Source organism: Sphaeramia orbicularis, chromosome 5, assembly GCF_902148855.1.
Source record: "Sphaeramia orbicularis chromosome 5, fSphaOr1.1, whole genome shotgun sequence".
Classification (NCBI taxonomy): domain Eukaryota; kingdom Metazoa; phylum Chordata; class Actinopteri; order Kurtiformes; family Apogonidae; genus Sphaeramia; species Sphaeramia orbicularis.
Window position 1 is genome coordinate 23698322 of NC_043961.1, and position 17869 is coordinate 23716190.

At 35.5% G+C, this 17869-nt stretch overlaps 1 protein-coding gene, 1 long non-coding RNA gene and 2 other non-coding genes across 6 annotated transcripts in view; 1 reads left to right on the forward strand and 3 right to left on the reverse strand.

Annotated features, from left to right (window-relative positions):
* fgd5a (FYVE, RhoGEF and PH domain containing 5a) overlaps positions 1-10192 on the forward strand; it is a 52959-nt gene extending 42767 nt beyond the window's left edge. Inside the window, exons 18-21 of one of the 2 annotated variants that reach the window (XM_030134532.1) lie at positions 605-741; positions 2806-2934; positions 3312-3466; positions 8404-10192. In XM_030134532.1, the coding sequence (XP_029990392.1) occupies positions 605-741; positions 2806-2934; positions 3312-3466; positions 8404-8440 (458 nt within the window). In that variant the 3' untranslated portion in view covers positions 8441-10192. The remainder of the gene's footprint in view (positions 1-604; positions 742-2805; positions 2935-3311; positions 3467-8403) is intronic. The other variant, XM_030134533.1, reaches the window with a different exon arrangement.
* On the reverse strand, positions 1479-1550 carry trnae-cuc (transfer RNA glutamic acid (anticodon CUC)). Its single transcript has one exon. It is a non-coding gene; the product is annotated as a tRNA-Glu (tRNA).
* On the reverse strand, positions 3594-3665 carry trnae-cuc (transfer RNA glutamic acid (anticodon CUC)). The gene has a single exon. It is a non-coding gene; the product is annotated as a tRNA-Glu (tRNA).
* A 513-nt stretch (positions 10193-10705) lies between the features above and the next one.
* Positions 10706-15453, reverse strand: LOC115419643 (uncharacterized). Of its 2 annotated transcripts, none has more exons than XR_003935458.1 (3): positions 15186-15453; positions 14901-14948; positions 10706-12617 (listed from the first exon to the last, which is right to left on the reverse strand). It is a non-coding gene; the product is annotated as an uncharacterized LOC115419643 (long non-coding RNA). The 2 variants fall into 2 exon arrangements; XR_003935457.1 differs by having other exon boundaries at positions 14901-14952.
* Positions 15454-17869: the final 2416 nt, after the last annotated feature.

The following is a 17869-nucleotide window of genomic DNA, read 5'->3' on the forward strand; positions in this document are numbered from 1 at the left end:
GTTAAGTTAACTTTTGAAAGTCCAGGTAATGTCTCGTCGTAGAGTAGTTGACATGCCCTGTGTTTTGCTTGTTTGTCCTGTTAAACTCTTTTGTTCATTTTCAGCGACATTTTCGTTCATTTCATTTTATTTTATTTTGCTCATCACCAAATACATGGTATGGAGCACAAACACCATGTCAAAACAGAAAACAAGAACAATATACATCCAACAATAACAAAATTAATTGAGAAAGATGTAAAACCCTTTTCAGAAAGGCGCCCAATTTATGTATTGTCTTTGAAACAAACAAATCATTTTCAGGCGTGACACTGGTGGGTTAACTGGATGTCAAACAAGAAAAAGCAGACCTCTGCCAAGACAGATCTGTCCCCCCCTCCAATCACCACCAAAATTTGATCATTTCTTCCTTGAACCAGTATCAACATTTCCTGAAAATTTCATGAAAATCCATCCATAACTTTTTGAGTTATCTTGCTAACAAACAAACAAACAAACATGCATGCACGCAAACACACAAAGCAAAGTGATCACAATACCTCCTGGTGGAGGTAACTAGTATTATCATATGGACTTCTAATATTTTCTGTGTTTTGTTCTGTAGGTGGCAGTGTGTCTGGAGCGTGTGGTAACTCCAGTCCTCGGACTCATCGGGCCAGTCGCCCCCTTTCTGCTGTTTTCCAGAGCCTTCAGCCCCCAAGTCTGTGGAAGAGTAGAAAGAGCACCATTTCCCTCAACCAGGTAGACTGCACTTCTGTTTCCTGTGCCTCTGCTTCGCTTTCAACATGACCCTATGCATAGAGATATCATCAAACATACACTTACATCTATTTACATGTTAAGGGACTGGTTATTTTACCTAATGGTTCTTTATCTGTTTTTGAAAAAAGAAAAGAAAGATAGAAACATGCTCAGTAATCAGTGATAAATAACTGAAGCCTTTTTGGGTGTACCATCAGATAAGTAATCAGATAAGCTCAAATATTCAAGTCCAACAAAAGTTAAATCAAATGTGAAAGTGTCTAGTTTTAGACTATTTTTCATGGTAATCAACTATTATTATTATCGTACTCTTACAGCAGTTTATTAAATAATTTAGCTGACTATTTGATCAGTACCATTCATCAGCTTTACATTACCTTTAGATACGTGTTTCAGCCTCTCTTTTTGCGAGTTGGTGAGTTTATACTCTCAAATACAACAAGTTCAGATAAAATAGTTTCATAACAAAGGTCAGATCACTAGTTACAGTACTAACATTGTATTTTAATCCTAATTGATCATTTTTGCTACTTAATTTATGTAACTTTTATTATCTTTTTAATTTAGCATTTGTTCACATGTTCCACTTTTATTTAAACTTGTTATGTAATTGTCATCTAGGGACAGTACACATATCAGTAGCTAGGAGACAATGATCTTATGTAATATGATCCAGTTATTATATTAAGTGGCCATATATTCATAAAACACTCTTGTTCCCTGACCGGGAATCGAACCCGGGCCGCGGCGGTGAGAGCGCCGAATCCTAACCACTAGACCACCAGGGAGCTGTGTTAGTGATTGCACTAGAATGTCTGGAATTTTTGACAACACCTGATCTACAGTGGGTGTTGAACAGAGCAGCTGTCAGCAGCACCGTCTGTCTCTCTGTGGATCCCTTCCTCTTCACACCATCTATAGGTAGATGACTATACAGCTCTGGAAAAATATTAAGAGACCACTGCAATTTCCTGCATGTATGACAGCCATTCCATTCCTGTGTCTGTTGAACTCCAACACAAACACACCTTATTCTACTGAATAAACACATGATCCATGTCTTATTTAAGAAGGAGAAATATAAAAAACACTACTGTGACCATCAATATCTTCTTACAATAGGCAAAAGCAGTGCTCTTAGTACTGCAAAAGTAACTGAAAAAAAAAAAAAAGACTATTGAAAACTACTGGACTTCTGCTCTGACAATGTTCCCAAACTCTGAGGACTGGTTCTTCTATCAGGACAATGCTCCTGGCCTCAGCTAGGTCAATAAAGGTGTGGATGACAGACCACCAGATGAAGACCCTGTCATGGCCAGCCCAATCTCCAGACCTGAACCCACTTTGAAAACTTCTGGAATATTATCAAGAGGAAGATGGATGGTTACAAGCCATTGAACATTGCTGAACTTCTTGAATTTCTATACCAGGAGCTGCATAAAGTCATCCAACAGCAGTGGTGGAGAGCCAAGACACATGAAAGCTGTCGTTGAAAATCAGGTTTATTCCACCAAATACTGATATCTGAACGTTTCCCAAGTTACAACATTAGTATTATGTTTAGAAATGAATATGAACTGGTTCTCTTTGCATTATTTGAGGTCTGAAAACACTGCATCTTTTTGTTATTTTGACCATTTGTCATGTTCTGCAAATACATGCTCTAAATAACAATATTTTTATTTGGAATTTGGGAGAAATGTTGTCGATAGTTTAGAAAATAAAACAAAAATGTTCATTTTACTCAAACACATATCTATGAATGGTAAAATCAGAAAAAGTGATAATTTTGCAGTGATCTCTTATTTTTTTCCAGAGCTGTATATATAACTCATATGGAAAAAAAGCTACCTTTTTTCTTTTTTTCTTTTTTTTTTTTTTACATATTATTATTAATGTTGCATTAATATAGGCAAACTCTGGAAGGTGTGGTTCAATTCTCTGGTCATTCTTCAGTTGAGATTTGTAAATTTGTTTGTGTTAAATGTTTCGACTCAGACTTTTTTCATTTCCATGTATGTGATGTCTGATGTATTTCATCAGGTGTCACTTGGAGTGGAGGGCTCCAGCATGAGTGGCAGCCTGCAACGGCGAAAGAAAAGCAAGAGGAAGTGGAAACGGCTGTGGTTCCTCCTCAAAGACAAGGTGCTCTACACCTTCACAGCCCGTGAGGTGAGGGGGCACAGAGTCTCCCACACCAGCCCCAAAACACTCACACATGATCACAACTGTACAAACCTCACAGTCACTGAAACATGGACGGATCACATTCACAGCCTTTGTCTATCCTTTGTCTTCTTCGTGTCTGGCGGCTGCAGCTGAGGCCTGTCTAACACTCACATTTCCATTGTTCAGTCTGTTTTTCCAAAGGCAGAACACTTTGCATCTAATTAAGGGACTCTCTGTGCTCTCTCTGTTTCTTTTGACAAGTTTAATGTGGCACTGCTCTGCTCTACTTGAAGCATGCTATTTGCACATTTTTGCTGACAGCAGGACTGATGTTTTATATTACATACCTGTACTTGATGTCTGTACTCCTTCATCCTCAGGATAAAGTGGCATCAGAGAGTCTACCTCTGCAGGGCTTCACTGTCAAGCTGACTGAACGACCAGAGGGAGAGGAAAGCAGCAACGTATTTCATCTCTACCATAAGAAGACACTGTACTACACCTTCAGGGCGGATGATCAACACACAGCACGCAGGTCAGACATAAAGGGATACATTTTAACACCCTTTTAGCAGGTTGACTAGTTAAAAGCTCCTTATTGATCTTATGTAATATGATCCAGTTATTATATTAAGTGGCCATATATTCATAAAACACTCTTGTTCCCTGACCGGGAATCGAACCCGGGCCGCGGCGGTGAGAGCGCCGAATCCTAACCACTAGACCACCAGGGAGCTGTGGTAGGGCTTTCCCTCCTGGTATGTGTGCTATGTGTGACATAAGAGAAACCACATGGGGAGGTCATGCTATACTATTCCTTCATTTAGCACTTTGTTCAAGCTCCCATGTGATCTGTGTATGCTATAAAGCAGTAGCTGTTAAACCCTTAAAGCTCTTTGTCAGACGACAAATGCGACTATGAATTATGAGTGTTTTCCTACTTCGTGGTTTCTTTCCATAAAGGCCTGAGAAGGTAAAACCAACCACTGATTCAACAGGAAGAAAATTGATGTTTAGATTTTTAGAGTACAAAAGCAATATTTCTTTTCAAAGCCGTTTCTAAAAATACAACTTATTACTGAACCCCTAAGATCCAGTAGTCCTTGCAGAGGTATGAAAAATAATACTCGTACTGACAGATAATCCATATGGGGAGATATTTTATACCTTTTGTTGATTTGCCCAGGGGCTGGATTGAGATGGTTCAGACATGCACAGAGGAGGGATAGTGAATATACTGGAAAAAGGATGGGGATGATGATGAAGATGGAGTTACCAGGCAGGGGGCAAAGAAGAAAACCAAAGAAGAGATTTATGGATGTGGTGAAAGGGGACATGCAGGTAGCTGGTGTGAAAGAATATATGCAGGGAACTGGATTAGATGGAAGAAGATGATTTGTAGATAGTGGTGGTGGTAGTAGTAGTAGTAGTAGTAGTAATAGTAGCAGTAATAGCAGTAGTAGTAGTAATAGTAGCAGTAGTAGTAGTAATAGTAGTAGTAGTAGTAGGAGGAGGAGGAGTAGTAGTAGTAGTAGTAGGAGGAGTAGTAGGAGGAGGAGAAGTAGTTGGAGTAGTAGTAGTAGCAGTAATAGCAGTAGTAGTAGTAATAGTAGCATTAGTAGTAGTAGTAGTAGTAGTAGTAGTAGTAGTAGTAATAGTGGTAGTGGTAGTAGCAGTAGTAGCAGTAGTAGTAGTAGTAGTAGCAGTAGTAGTAGTAGTAGTAGTAGTAGTAGTAGTAGTAGTAATAGTGGTAGTAGTAGTAGTAGTAGCAGTAGTAGTAGTAGTAGTAGTAGTTGACGTAGTAGTAGTAGTAGTAGTAGTAGTAACAGTAGCAGTAATAGCAGTAGTAGTAGTAATAGTAGCAGTAGTAGTAGTAGTAGTAATAGTAGTAGTAGTAGTAATAGCAGTAGTAGTAGTCATAGTAGCAGTAGTAGTAGTAGTAATAGTAGTAGTTGTAGTATTAGTAGTAGAAGTAGTAGTAATAGTAGTAGTAGTAGTAATAGTAGCAGTAGCAGTAGTAGTAGTAGTAGTAATAGTAGTAGTAGTCATAATAGTAGTAGTAGTTATAGTAGTAATAGTAGTAGTTAAAGTAATAGAAGTAGTAGTTGTAGTAGTTATAGTATTAGTAATAGCAGTAGTAGTAGTAGTAGTAGTAGTAGTGATAATAGTAGTAGCTGTTGTAGTAGTAATAATAATAGTAGTAGTTGTAGTAATAGTAGTAGTAGTTGTAATAATAGTAGTAGTAATAGTAGTAATAGTTGTACTAATAGTAGTAGTAGTAGTAATAGTAGTAGTTGTGCAACGATGCAGTTGTGCATGTTGGTAAAAGGTGCATGAGTCAGAATACAGTAAGGAATTCAGTTTTAATTTTGTATATTTGTCTGTTATAGGACTAAAACTAGTCTTATATAATTCAGTTGTAAAAATGTGTCTACAAAAATGTTATAATAATTTACTCAACAGCACAAATTCAGGTTCCAGTGGAAACCAGGCCTATTTCTAAATACATTTCTTACAAGTCTGCACACGTTAGTGGATGGTTTTGCTTTAATTTTGTGCTTTGTTGGAAATGAAGATATTTTCTGTATTGGGCTTCTTCAGTTTCATAAATCCCCCAAACATTCTATTATTGTCATGGAAATGCTAAATTAAAAGGACTAGATAATCCTAAATAGCCTGCACCAGACTACCTGCCTTGTGGCGTATTTCATTTCATGTATTGCTTTATTTGACTCATTAATCAATACAGATATAAAAAGCTGTAAATGAGTTGCCAACTGGGTTCATTTTCACCTGTTGTCTCAAAAACACAGTCTAAAAACAGGAACAAATCAAAAAAGAAAGAAAATCCTGTAAGCCATACAAAACCATAGATGAAACAATGCAGCACTTATTCTTCTAGGAATAATAGTCTCCTCTTATGGTTTCTTTGGTCATTTATGAGCAGGATTTTTGTGGAAGTGGAGGATGAGCTGTATTGCATAGAAATGTAAATCTAAACAAATGCACTAAAATGTTCTAGCCAATATTTCCAGCTCAGAAATTCATGTTTAGGTAAGATTTGACAGGTATGAAAGCTGTGAGGAGCAAACATTTCCATTACAGATATCTTTCTTCCCGATCACAAATGGCTCTTCTGATTGTAAAGGTTGCAACTCCTGTTCTAGATATGTATTTGAAGACCTACAGTGGTGTTGTTTGGTTTTTTGAAGAGTGTGGTAGATTTATGCATTTTATTTTAAAAGCATTTTCATCATCTGACAGGAAGAAAAATCAAAGTGTGTTTCTCTAACATGGAAAAAAGCACATGTAGACTTATCTGTTTGGTTCAGTTGTGGCATTTCTATAATGATTTCAATCTCAAATTCACTGAACTCAGTTTCCTCCAGTAATGACTGAAATAATCCCAACATGGTTATCCTCCAGTTTGTGACTACTAATATATTTTTCAACAGTTCTTTTCATGTGTCACATCATCTAACTTTGCATATAACATAATTGGTGGTTCTTTATACTATTTGGTCTGATACTGTACAGCAGGGGTGTCAAACTCATTTTAGTTCAGGGGCCACATTCAGCTAAATTTGATCTGAAGTGGGCCAGACCAGTAAAATAATAACATAATAATATATAAATAATGTCAACTCCAAACTTTTCTCCATATTTTACATTGAAAAAAGTAAAATTAAACAATGAAAATGTTTATATCAACAAACTGTCCTTTCAAACAATGTGAATAACTTGAACAAACTGGAAGAATAAGTATAATTTTAACAATATTCTGCCTCAGTTTATCATTTCCACATGTTCATTACAACTTACAGATCACAGTGGATCTACAAATACACAAAACATTTAGTATCAGGCAGAATGTTGTTAAAATTGCCCTTATTTTTCTTTAGACATTTCAGGTTCTTCAAATTATTCAGATGTTTCACATTTTTTGTGAAATTATACTTTGTTTTAGTGTAAATACATGAAAATATTTGCATTTACAATTGAGTATTTATAGATTATTATGATAGAATTTTACTGGTCTGACCCACTGGAAATTGAAATGGTCTGAATGTGGAACCTGAACTAAAAGGATTGTTAATTTCTTAATATCTATTTTTGCATTTCACAAATTCATCCCAAGGGCCAGACTGGACCCTTTGGTGGGCCGGATTTGGCCCCCGGGCCGCATGTTTGACACCTGTGCTGTACAGTTACAGTCACGGAAAAAATTATTAGACCACCCTTGTTTTCTTCAGTTTCTTGTTCATTTTATGCCTGGTACAACTAAAGGTACATTTGTTTGGACAAGTATAATGATAACAACAAAAATAGCTCATAAGAGTTTAATTTCAGAGCTGATATCTAGCCATTTTCCATGTTTTTTTGATAATAACCAAAATCACTTCAGTTCTTACATCAATAGCTATGGCATTGTACTGACAAAAACAGTGCTTTTAGGCATTCCATGTTTTCTTTTCTGTCTGTTTTAGTTACATGTTACACACAGGAGTTAGTACTTAACTGCATAACCATTGTTTTGGATGACTTTTAATGGTCTGATAATTTTTTCTGCAACTGCATGTGGAAAACATGCTTTCTTTATAATCATGTTTTTTTTGTTTGTTTATTCTATATTTATACATATACGCATTGACCCACAGGAATCCATGGGTTCTAGAAGTGGTCGTTTTTATGCTGTTGTGTATTTGTGCGTGTTGTACCACATTTGTCCAGCTGTCACCGCCAAAGTGTTCTGGGTATAGCAACATTATTGTAAGGCTATTGTATTCCAAAATTACTAACATCTCCCAAAATATTGGTCCTTTCAACTTGCCGTTTTCACTAATCTGTTCCTTGACCAAAAATACATAAGTATGCCAAACTGCAGAAGTCAGCTCTTTCCTAATTTTGTGTGAATCCCGAGACACACACACATGCACACACACAGAGGCCACTTGGCTTTTATAATACAGACGCGGAAAAAATTATTAGACCATCGAAAGTCATCAAAAACAATGCTTATGCAATCAAGTGCTAACTCCTGTGTGTATCATGTGACTAAAACAGACAGAAAAGAAAACATGGAATGCCTTAAAGCACTGTTTTTGGCAGTACAATGCCATAGCTTTTGATGTAAGAACTTAAGTGATTTTGGTTATTATCAAGAAAACATGGAAAATGGCTAGATATCAGCTCTGAAATTAAACTCTTATGAGCTATTTTTGTTGTTATCATTATATTTGTCCAAACAAATGTACCTTTAGTTGTACCAGGCATTAAAATGAACAAGAATTTGAAGAAAACAAGGATAGTTTAATAATTTTTTCCGCAACTGTATATATTTATTCTATAGTACATGAAAGCTAAGGATAAGCAGGAGTCAAATTCCTTGTTTTTGTGCAAAAATGTGGCTGATTCTGATTGTGATTTTACCCTGTAAGTATTCATGTCATTTGGTTTTCCTCTTTCTTCCAGATGGGTCAATGCCATGGAAGAGGCTACAGTTTTATAGCACCTACTGGGTTAAAATGCTTAAATCCTGCTGTGCATGGCTGCTCAAAGTCCTCCACAGAGCACAACACTGCTACCTACTGTCTCAGTGAGGACTCATCACATCTGGTCTGTTGTGGAATATTAAATGAGAACATAATAACACAAACCGGAAACCCAATAGTCAGCAGTTTGAAGTCTGGAAACCTGGAAAAGAAATATTTGGTTGCTTTGCCACATCACGAGAGCCTTGAGTCTTCAGGAGCATCTGGGATACATCAAATGCTTCATCTAAAGCCTAAGAACAATATTCTATTCCCTTTGTTTCACTTTTTTTTACAGACAAATGTTTGTACCCAAGCCTGAAAAGTTACATACTTTTCTGTATTTTACACTGGATTCACTGGATTTTTAGCCACTTTTCTTTGTGTTTTCTGTAGGAGACACACAATTTTTGTTGTTCTCTTACACAACACAGTTACAGCCTGTGTGTCTTTAACATAACTTTACAAATGCATCAAAAACAGACTATGATCACAAGTGGAATTCGCAGCTATTAAAAGGGAAATATTTGCAACCGTTTTAGGATATCTAGGAGATACAGTATGTGGTATTCTGAATATATATTGTGAAGTATACTGCAGATATTGAAGTGAATTATATCATCTATTTGTGTAGAAATGATGTTACAAGATGTTTGTAGTAAGACGTCATTTTAATCATCACAACGTGTGTACATTATGTTGAGTTTTACAAAGTGTTTCTCTTGTACTGAGTCTACAAAAATATGGAATGACCCTCGGCATGCTACACGCTCCGCATTTCAGGATTTCTGATGATGCGCACAGTCAAAAATACTCTGAAATGATTTTCACTTTTGTCACACAGTTCTGAAGTGCCAATGTATTTTTTCCAGTTGAATGCAGTGCAGGATGCAATTGATAATGAATGTGCCTGAAATGAAATGTCCGATTTCATTTTTATGTTATCAAAGTACTGTATTACTGTCATGTCTCCAGAGGGGACCTTGATAACATTTGCTTTTTTTATCTACTCTTATATCCTTTTACCTTTAATTTCAACAGTTCAGTTACACTCCAGTAACATAAGAATATAATATTGTTCCATTTTATTAATGCCTTCTTCATGCTGTATATACACTGCTGGATAAAATCTCACTCTTATCCGCTTAAACTCAATGGAAACTGCTGAAAAAAAAGCCACTGTCTAACTACCTATAAACAGTTGGTGTTGGTGACATCTGAGCCGCTCATGTCTTCAGACGTTTTACTTCTCACTGATGTTCAAAGGATACCAAACATCCATAATTTTACCTTTAATAGCATTTCTGAAAACTCTATATACTGTATTCAAAATGCAGCTACCCTGTACACACTCAGTCAACCATCAAACAGCGTTATTTCAAAAGCACATTCTAGATCATCATCATGTTTTTCTACCTGTTTCTTATGGCCATACCTATAGTGTTATTATGGATTGTACCTCTTGCATATAGTGCATTGTAAATATAAATGTGTATGTATATAGATACATATAAAAAAAAATAAACTCATTTGAAAAATTACAATCATCTGTGCTTCTGCTGGATGATTCAACGTTGATTCAGGACTTGTGCTGCTTTTTCAACCACACAAATTATTTTTTGTTTTTTAACTATTAAAGACCTAGAACTGCTTTTGTGGTGACTTCCAAATGAGTTTTTCCTCTACATTTAACCTTTCCTTAGTGATTTATCGTCATTTATCATAATATTATCCTCTAAATTTTGCATTTTTCTGTGAAAATCTGGTATTTACTTATATTTAATTTACTGATCATGTAGATGTTCATACAAACTAAGAATAAATTCAAATGTTATTATATCAAAATGGAAAATTGAAGAAAATGTGACTTTTTCAGCAAAATATATCATTAACTGAACATTAAAAACAAGTGTCTACAACCACTGTTATTTGTCAAATTCCTTGGGTTTTATTGGTGAATTAATGTAGAAGATGACAGTGTTTCCATGTTCACTGTGGAGCGTGAACTTCTAATGGGTCATATCTGATGAAAAGTTGAAAATCTGCATTTTACCTGAATAATTTATATGTATTGAAAGGATTAGTGGTTCAAAAGTTATTAAACATTTTAGATCAGTAGATGCTTTTGGTCACCAGAGCCTGTTTAGGTCTTTGATGGTTAAATGTCACAGTGTGTGTAAATGTGAGTCTTTTCTTTAGAGGTTAAAAATAAAGGCCAGTTGAACATATGTGATAATTTTATTTGTCTCTGCACTCATTTTTCAACTAACCAAATCAACATAATGAACATATCAGAATCAGAAAAAGCTTTATTATGCATTGCAAAAGCAGAGGAGGTTAATCTTTAACGTGTCTCTCAAATATATATAGAACAAAAAGTCAAAAACACAAGTTAAAAACATAGCATGTGATAACACATCTAAGCATTAATAGCATTATTGAGTGAATTAAAGCATCTGACCTTACATGAACTGCACCACAGACTCAAAAACAACAGTACATTACAATAAATTGACAGGTTATCATGATTATAAACTTTTAAAATATATTGCAAAATATTGATTTAAAATGTATTTGTCTGAATGTGTAATGACTTTCTTCTTGTGTATGTTACTGTGGAAAAAAAATACCATAATTGTGCTTTTTTTCTCTACTACAAAATCTATACATTTTTCTTACATCCAGAAGGGGGCAGCAGTGCATTGCAATGAATAAATGGGGAAATCAGATTTTGTAGTGAATTCCAAAAAGATAACAGATCTTGATGTATTTTTGCAGTTTTTGGAAACATTGATTTGTTCTGACAAAAACAATGGATAGAAAAGGGATTAAAAAAGGCAAAAGTAAATGTTATCTGCATTTATATGTAATTCATCTTAGTGTAATTTGTGTTGCATGGAACTTATGTGCATTGTTTTAACAATAGTACACAGACACTGTATTTTAGAGACATTTTGTACTCTAATACAAAAAAATAAGGACATTTTCAGGCAATTTATCATCTCGTTCTCAGAATGGAAAACATGTCCATTGTACATTTGTAGATTTTCCTTTTAGTTTCTTTGCATCTTCTCGCCAAATCACCAATCAATTAATTAATTAACCATTTCAGCCCCACCACATTTGTTTAATTCTAATACATACGAATTAATATCCCAGGATATAACTACACTGAATTATGGGATTTTTAGTACACACTTGGCTCAGGGGAGACACTCTAATTTTAAGTCATATTAAGGTGACATATTAGTATAGCCCAAAGGGAATATGCATTATTTATGGTAAGTGAGATTTGTTGCCTGGTTGTAATTTGCCAGATATCAAGCTTTGTCATCCTGAGCATTAAAGATCTGAGATCTTTTTTCCGAGCTTTTCACTCTCGACTGTTGGGTAATGGGAGACATTTTAGATAAGCTAATTAATTATACCAAAGAGTTCCCCAGAGCCAAAACAACCAAGTCAGACAGCAGTGGACCGCTACCAGGAAACTAACGGCAGCCATTAATATTTAAAGATTAAGAAACTGCACAAAACATTTTAGCCTATTTCTTTTTCAAGAGTTGCAATATTAATGAATGCAAGTTAACCAGAGTAGGCCTGATGTGAGAGCTTACAGAAGAAAACAAAGAGGTTGTAGCTTTAATATATCGCTCACTGTGTGGCCTTTAATTCTTAAAAAGTGGAACTTGGGACTTGTCTTTTAATCATTATAAAAGGTGGTCTATTCAAATAATAAGAACTGGAGATAAAAATAGACATTGAAGGGAATAGATGAGAGTGTTTGTTAACCAGAGTGCTATTGGATACAGACGAAAAAGATTATTTCCTTTTAGTCGAGTCCAGATTAAGTGATTGCATGTCAGTCAGAAAGTAGGCAGAACAAAAAATAGGAAGATTGGGGTTGCTCTAGATACATGATCCCATGAGCGTCAATGACCTAATACTTACTTGAAGTAACAAAAGAGTGAACGAGAAGTGAGAAAGGCATTGAAAGCAGAGAAAGCTGTCCATTTCCTTTAATAAGCACCTACGAGTTAAAGACACCTCGTTCTACTTCTCCTCTTCATTGTGTATGTGAAGATCTCTCCCATGCATGTCCAATCACACAGAAACAGATCCGAATAAGCTCGAATCAATAACATCCAGGTTCAATATCTGCAAACCAAACACAAAGAAAAGGACCTCTAAAATTAGGAGAGGACAGTTTCTTCCTGTCCAAAGTTTCAAATGCACATTCAGGAGCACAATAATAAGTCTGAAATTTAATAGAAAGTGAGTGTATTACACAGTCACAGCAACTATTTTATATATATATTTGGTCAAAAATATTCAGAATGTGCAAAGCAGAGAAAAAGCGTGGGCTGAAATAGAGCAGAGACAAACATTTAAGCTATATGCTGTACATGTCAAAGGGACTATTCATCTGTGACTGTGCAGCCAGTATAGTCAACAGGTCTAAAACAGGGCCAACAAAAGCACGTTAACAACTTTCCATGCCACAATCTTGAATGTTACTTTAAATTCAGCAGAGTAGACACTTCAGTATAAGGTCTTATTGTGGAGAAACCTATTCCTTTCCAAAATGCAGAATATATTACTCTGCAGGAGAAAGATATAGTTGGCAAGTATGAAATGAGCAGCAGAGGACACACAAACACATGCTGCTGATATATGTATATGTGTATGTATATGTGTGTGTATGTGTATGTGTGTATGCGTATTTGTATATGTATGTGTATGTATATGTGTATATACGTATATGTGTATGTGTGTGTATGTGCATGTATATGTGTATGTGTATGTGTATATACGTATATGTATGTGTATATGTGTATGTATGTGTATGTGCATGTACAGGGTGGGGAAGCAAAATTTACAATATTTTGAGGCAGGGATTGAAAGACAGTGTATGACCAATTAGTTTATTGAAGGTCATGAGAATTTATTTGCCACAAGAAAATTGACATAATAGAAAATGTTTTTATTCTGTGTCCTTCTTTCTCAATAACTGCCTTCACACGCTTCCTGAAACTTGCGCAAGTGTTCCTCCAATATTCAGGTGACAACTTCTCCCATTCTTCTTTAATAGTATCTTCCAGACTTTCTCGTTATAGTTTTGCTCATAGTCATTCTCTTCTTTACATTATAAACAGTCTTTATGGACACTCCAACTAATTTTGAAATCCCCTTTGGTGTGACGAGTGCATTCAGCAAATCACACACTCTTTGACGTTTGCTTTCCTGATTACTCATATGGGCAAAAGTTTCTGAAAAGGTATGGATAATAGTGTTAGGTATGATTATGACATCAATATATGTTTGGTTTCAAAACAATTGACGTAGTGCCTGCTGAGAAAAAACAACTAAATGTTCATTGTAAATTTTGCTTCCCCACCCTGTATATGTATATGTGTATGTGTATATACGTATATGTATATGTATATGTGTATGTGTGTGTGTATGTGTGTATGCATATGTGTATGTGTATATGTATATCAAGGTGGATGATATGAACTCAAGTTCATCAATCAATCAATCAATCAATCAATCAATCTATCTATCTATCTATCTATCTATCTATCTATCTATCTATCTATCTATCTATCTATCTATCTATCTATCTATCTATCTATCTATCTATCTATCTATCTATCTATCTATCTATCTATCTATCTATCTATTCACTTCTGTCAAGACAAAAGAAATTTGAAAAACTGTTTTTATTCCTAAAAATATGTTATGTATGTTGTTCATTGATATGTGACACACTGTTGCCCATAAAGTTAGAATAAATATTTCTACCACTTCTCGTGAAATGATTGTGACGATGGGATTTATCCTTAATCGATAAAGTGTAACTGGGACTCAGTATGTAATCATTGCACCTGGTCAAAGGTGATGATGTGTATAAATAGGAATACAAAAGAGGAATGTGTATGAAAATGAAATTATTCTAACTTCATGAACAGCAGTGTACAAAATATCAATTACCAATACAACAATAACACAAAAGCAGCTTTTAGAAGGATGTCAAAGTGCATTAGCTGAAAAATTAGATCATATTAAATGGAAAAAAGCACCACTGATACACAATAACTATGTCAAAATATGCACACTGAATAATTCAGCAAGAAAGGCATTCAAAGAAACAGAGTTTTCAACAATTTTCAGGGAGCATAAACTTGATTATTTGAATTAATTCATTGTTGTGTCCAGCCTGATGTATTTGTATTTTATGTACGTGTATATGTATTGTAATTATATGTGTGTTTTTACTGTGGTGGCTGCAGCACATTTGACAACCTCAGCTAAAAGACATCACAGCTTGATTGGAAAGTCAGTTTGACAGTTTCTAAAACAAGAATATGATGTTGCTTTTAGAGATAACCAACCTCATATTGCCATGTAAGGGCTAAAATAACCCCATTTCTGCTTTACCTCAAGGCCACTGAATGAAGAAACAGCTGCTCATGATTCTGCAGATCTCTGCCTTTAAAACATATAAAGGGGCATATGAAATGAGACAGTATGAAAGACAGCATGAAGCAAAGAAATGTATTTTAAAAATCTGAATAGAGGGAGCCAGACAGAAATGAGGACAGATAAAGAAAGGCAGATTGAGTCTGTGGCATGTCTCTTGATAAAAGGACCATTTCTCTCCTTTTTTAGGGATTGTTTTTCATTCCTCCCTCCCTCCCTCTCTCTGTTCCTCTCATTACTCACACTGATGTTTGCCCTGGCACTGCTGGGATTGTAGAAGTGGCCATCACAACAGGAACTGTCTGGGTCTCCAGGCCGGATACGAGACTAATTCACACTGCAAGTATAAAACCACCACACTTTCAAACACTTCATGCTGGGATATTCCTCTCTATTTGTGTTCTCATGGTAAAAATATACAAAACAAAAGACCGGTTTGTCAGTTTCAAATAAGCAACTAGGTAAACTTACACTTACGGTAAATACTCTTGTCTCAAATTTAATCTTTACAGTTTGCAGAACCCTGAAGGACATTTTTCACATAACAAAACACAAGGGAACCAGGCTCTTCTTCAACTTGCATTTCCAACATAGTGGTGGTGGAAGCATTTCTCGTCACACCTGCTCAGAGGAACTACAGGCAAAACCTTGCTCCTAACATCTGATGCAGTTCCTGTTGAACCAGAACGTTGACCTCCTGTTAGATATCACCTCGAGGCATGTTAATGAACGGGTGAGGAGGACAGAGGTCACTTATCAAAAGACTGAGACTGTTTTATTGGATGGAATTTATTTACAGCTGTAAGTGCAGGATGAGGTCACCAGTGAATATACACAGTTTTCCAGGAAGTGAATGTAATGGAAACGTTTTCCTGTCATGGGACATTTTCTTTCCTTTTTTTAATGGTCATTACTTCATGATAAATAACATTTCAATGACAAAACACGACACCTGCTTCATTTTTAGAATTAGTGGGGATTTCCTTTATCTTTAGTCGTCTTAAATTTACACACTCTGCAAATGTGTGAAGATGCCAATACTCTTTGTGCTGGGGATTCTTTTTTTTTTTTCCATGATGGTGATGAGTAATCCTAAATTTCCTTCAGTGGCTGTAATTGGCGTTCAGGCCTGATTGGCCAATCTGAATGTCATTGTTATGTCTTTTTGTGGGATATAAATAACTCATCAGGTTCTATGACAGCCTGTCTAAGCTTAATGTTCGTTCTTTCTTACAGTCATGCAGTTTTGGTGGGTGGGGACTGATGACTCAGCACCACGTGGATCTGCTTTGTATTGAAGGAGGGGGAGGAGCAGTGAGAGTGTGGAGGTTCTGTGGGCTGAGCTACAAGAGAAACACATGTTTGGATCAGCCTGCAAACTGTTCTGTCAGTGTGTTCAAAGGCAGAGTGCATCTACAAAAACACGCAGCCTTGACTTTCTGGTTTTCTATATTTCAGAAACTCCAGAGTAAGTGGAAAATGCCAGTGACTTTTTCCATAATGTAACCGCACTATTTTACATTCACTTCCTTGTTTGGTATTGATGTGATGTCATATGGGATGAGGAGCAAGTCAAAATGTTGTGAGACAAACTTAACTGTGGCAAATGACTTTGTGAGTTTTTAGAGAGTTTCAGTTCTCAAATGTTGTCAGACCAGTCCTTCCAGTTATGTCTAAAAACTAATAAATGTATACAACCATTATAGAAAAGTTTTATATGACATACTGTATATGTCCCAGCAAGGCCATATGTTATTATCACATATACATGAGGTTATAAATTTATGCATGTGAAACATTTACTGTCACCTAATATGTCTGAGTGTGGACCAGAGGTAACACCCCCTAAACAAAAAAGCTCAGAATGGACAGAAGTAAAACTGACCCTAATGCTTTTTACAGCCACTGTAGGAGGAACTGGGGTCATATTCAGTTGGATGTAATCTGTAACTTCACCATTAGATGTTTCTAAATGTTACATGATGAACATTTAGTTTGCATCTGCATGACATATTCTGTTTGTCGGTATATGAATGTGTCTGAATTTCTAATATCTTTCATTTATCGTTTGAACATTTAATGTACGTACAGATTTGGAGATAATTCTTGCACCACAGTGACATGGAGTTGAAATGAGCTACTCTGGATTTTCTTCTGGATGTTGTAGCAGATGTTTTACTTGTGTAAAAATCTCTTAGCAGTGACTGTCTTGCTGCACAGTAAAATGAGTCATCTTCTTAGAAGTTATCTTCTCTTGATTTCTCTCATCTGTAAATTGACTTAGAGTCTGGTTTTGACCAACTCTATATATAAAATGTCAAGAGATAACTTTCTTGTGATCTGGCGCTATATAAATAAAATTTGATTGATTGAGTGATTTAATTGGTTTTCCCCTGTAAGTCGCTTTGGAAAAAAGCGTCTGCCAAATGCGTAAACATAAACACATAAACATATGTGCCACATGGAATCCTCTATCTTTGGTTTTGCTTTCTTTTTTAACATCAGGCCAGAAGTTTATTATCACTTGCTAACCTGATAGAGTCTCAAAAATACAGTATTTTATGTCATACATAGCATTTATTGAATGTATTTTTGCTATTAGATTTTGCCATATCTCTTAGAAATTGCTGTCATTTTAACAATTCTAATGCTACTGCTAAAGTGTATGTGCTATATGTTCCAACAAAAAGTGCAGAAAGTTATGAATATAAGCAGAAACACACATGGGTAATTTAAGTCCAGAGGGTCATAAAAATGTATTTTTATGAAATAATTTGCATACATTACAGAGGTCAATAAGAGGACAGAGGAGAAAATTGGACATATAAGTGTGTAATAAATGAGGAAGATCATCAGCAAGAGAAGAACTGATACAGAGACTAAAATACAGAAACAATACAGACACCTAGAAGCAAACTGCATTACAA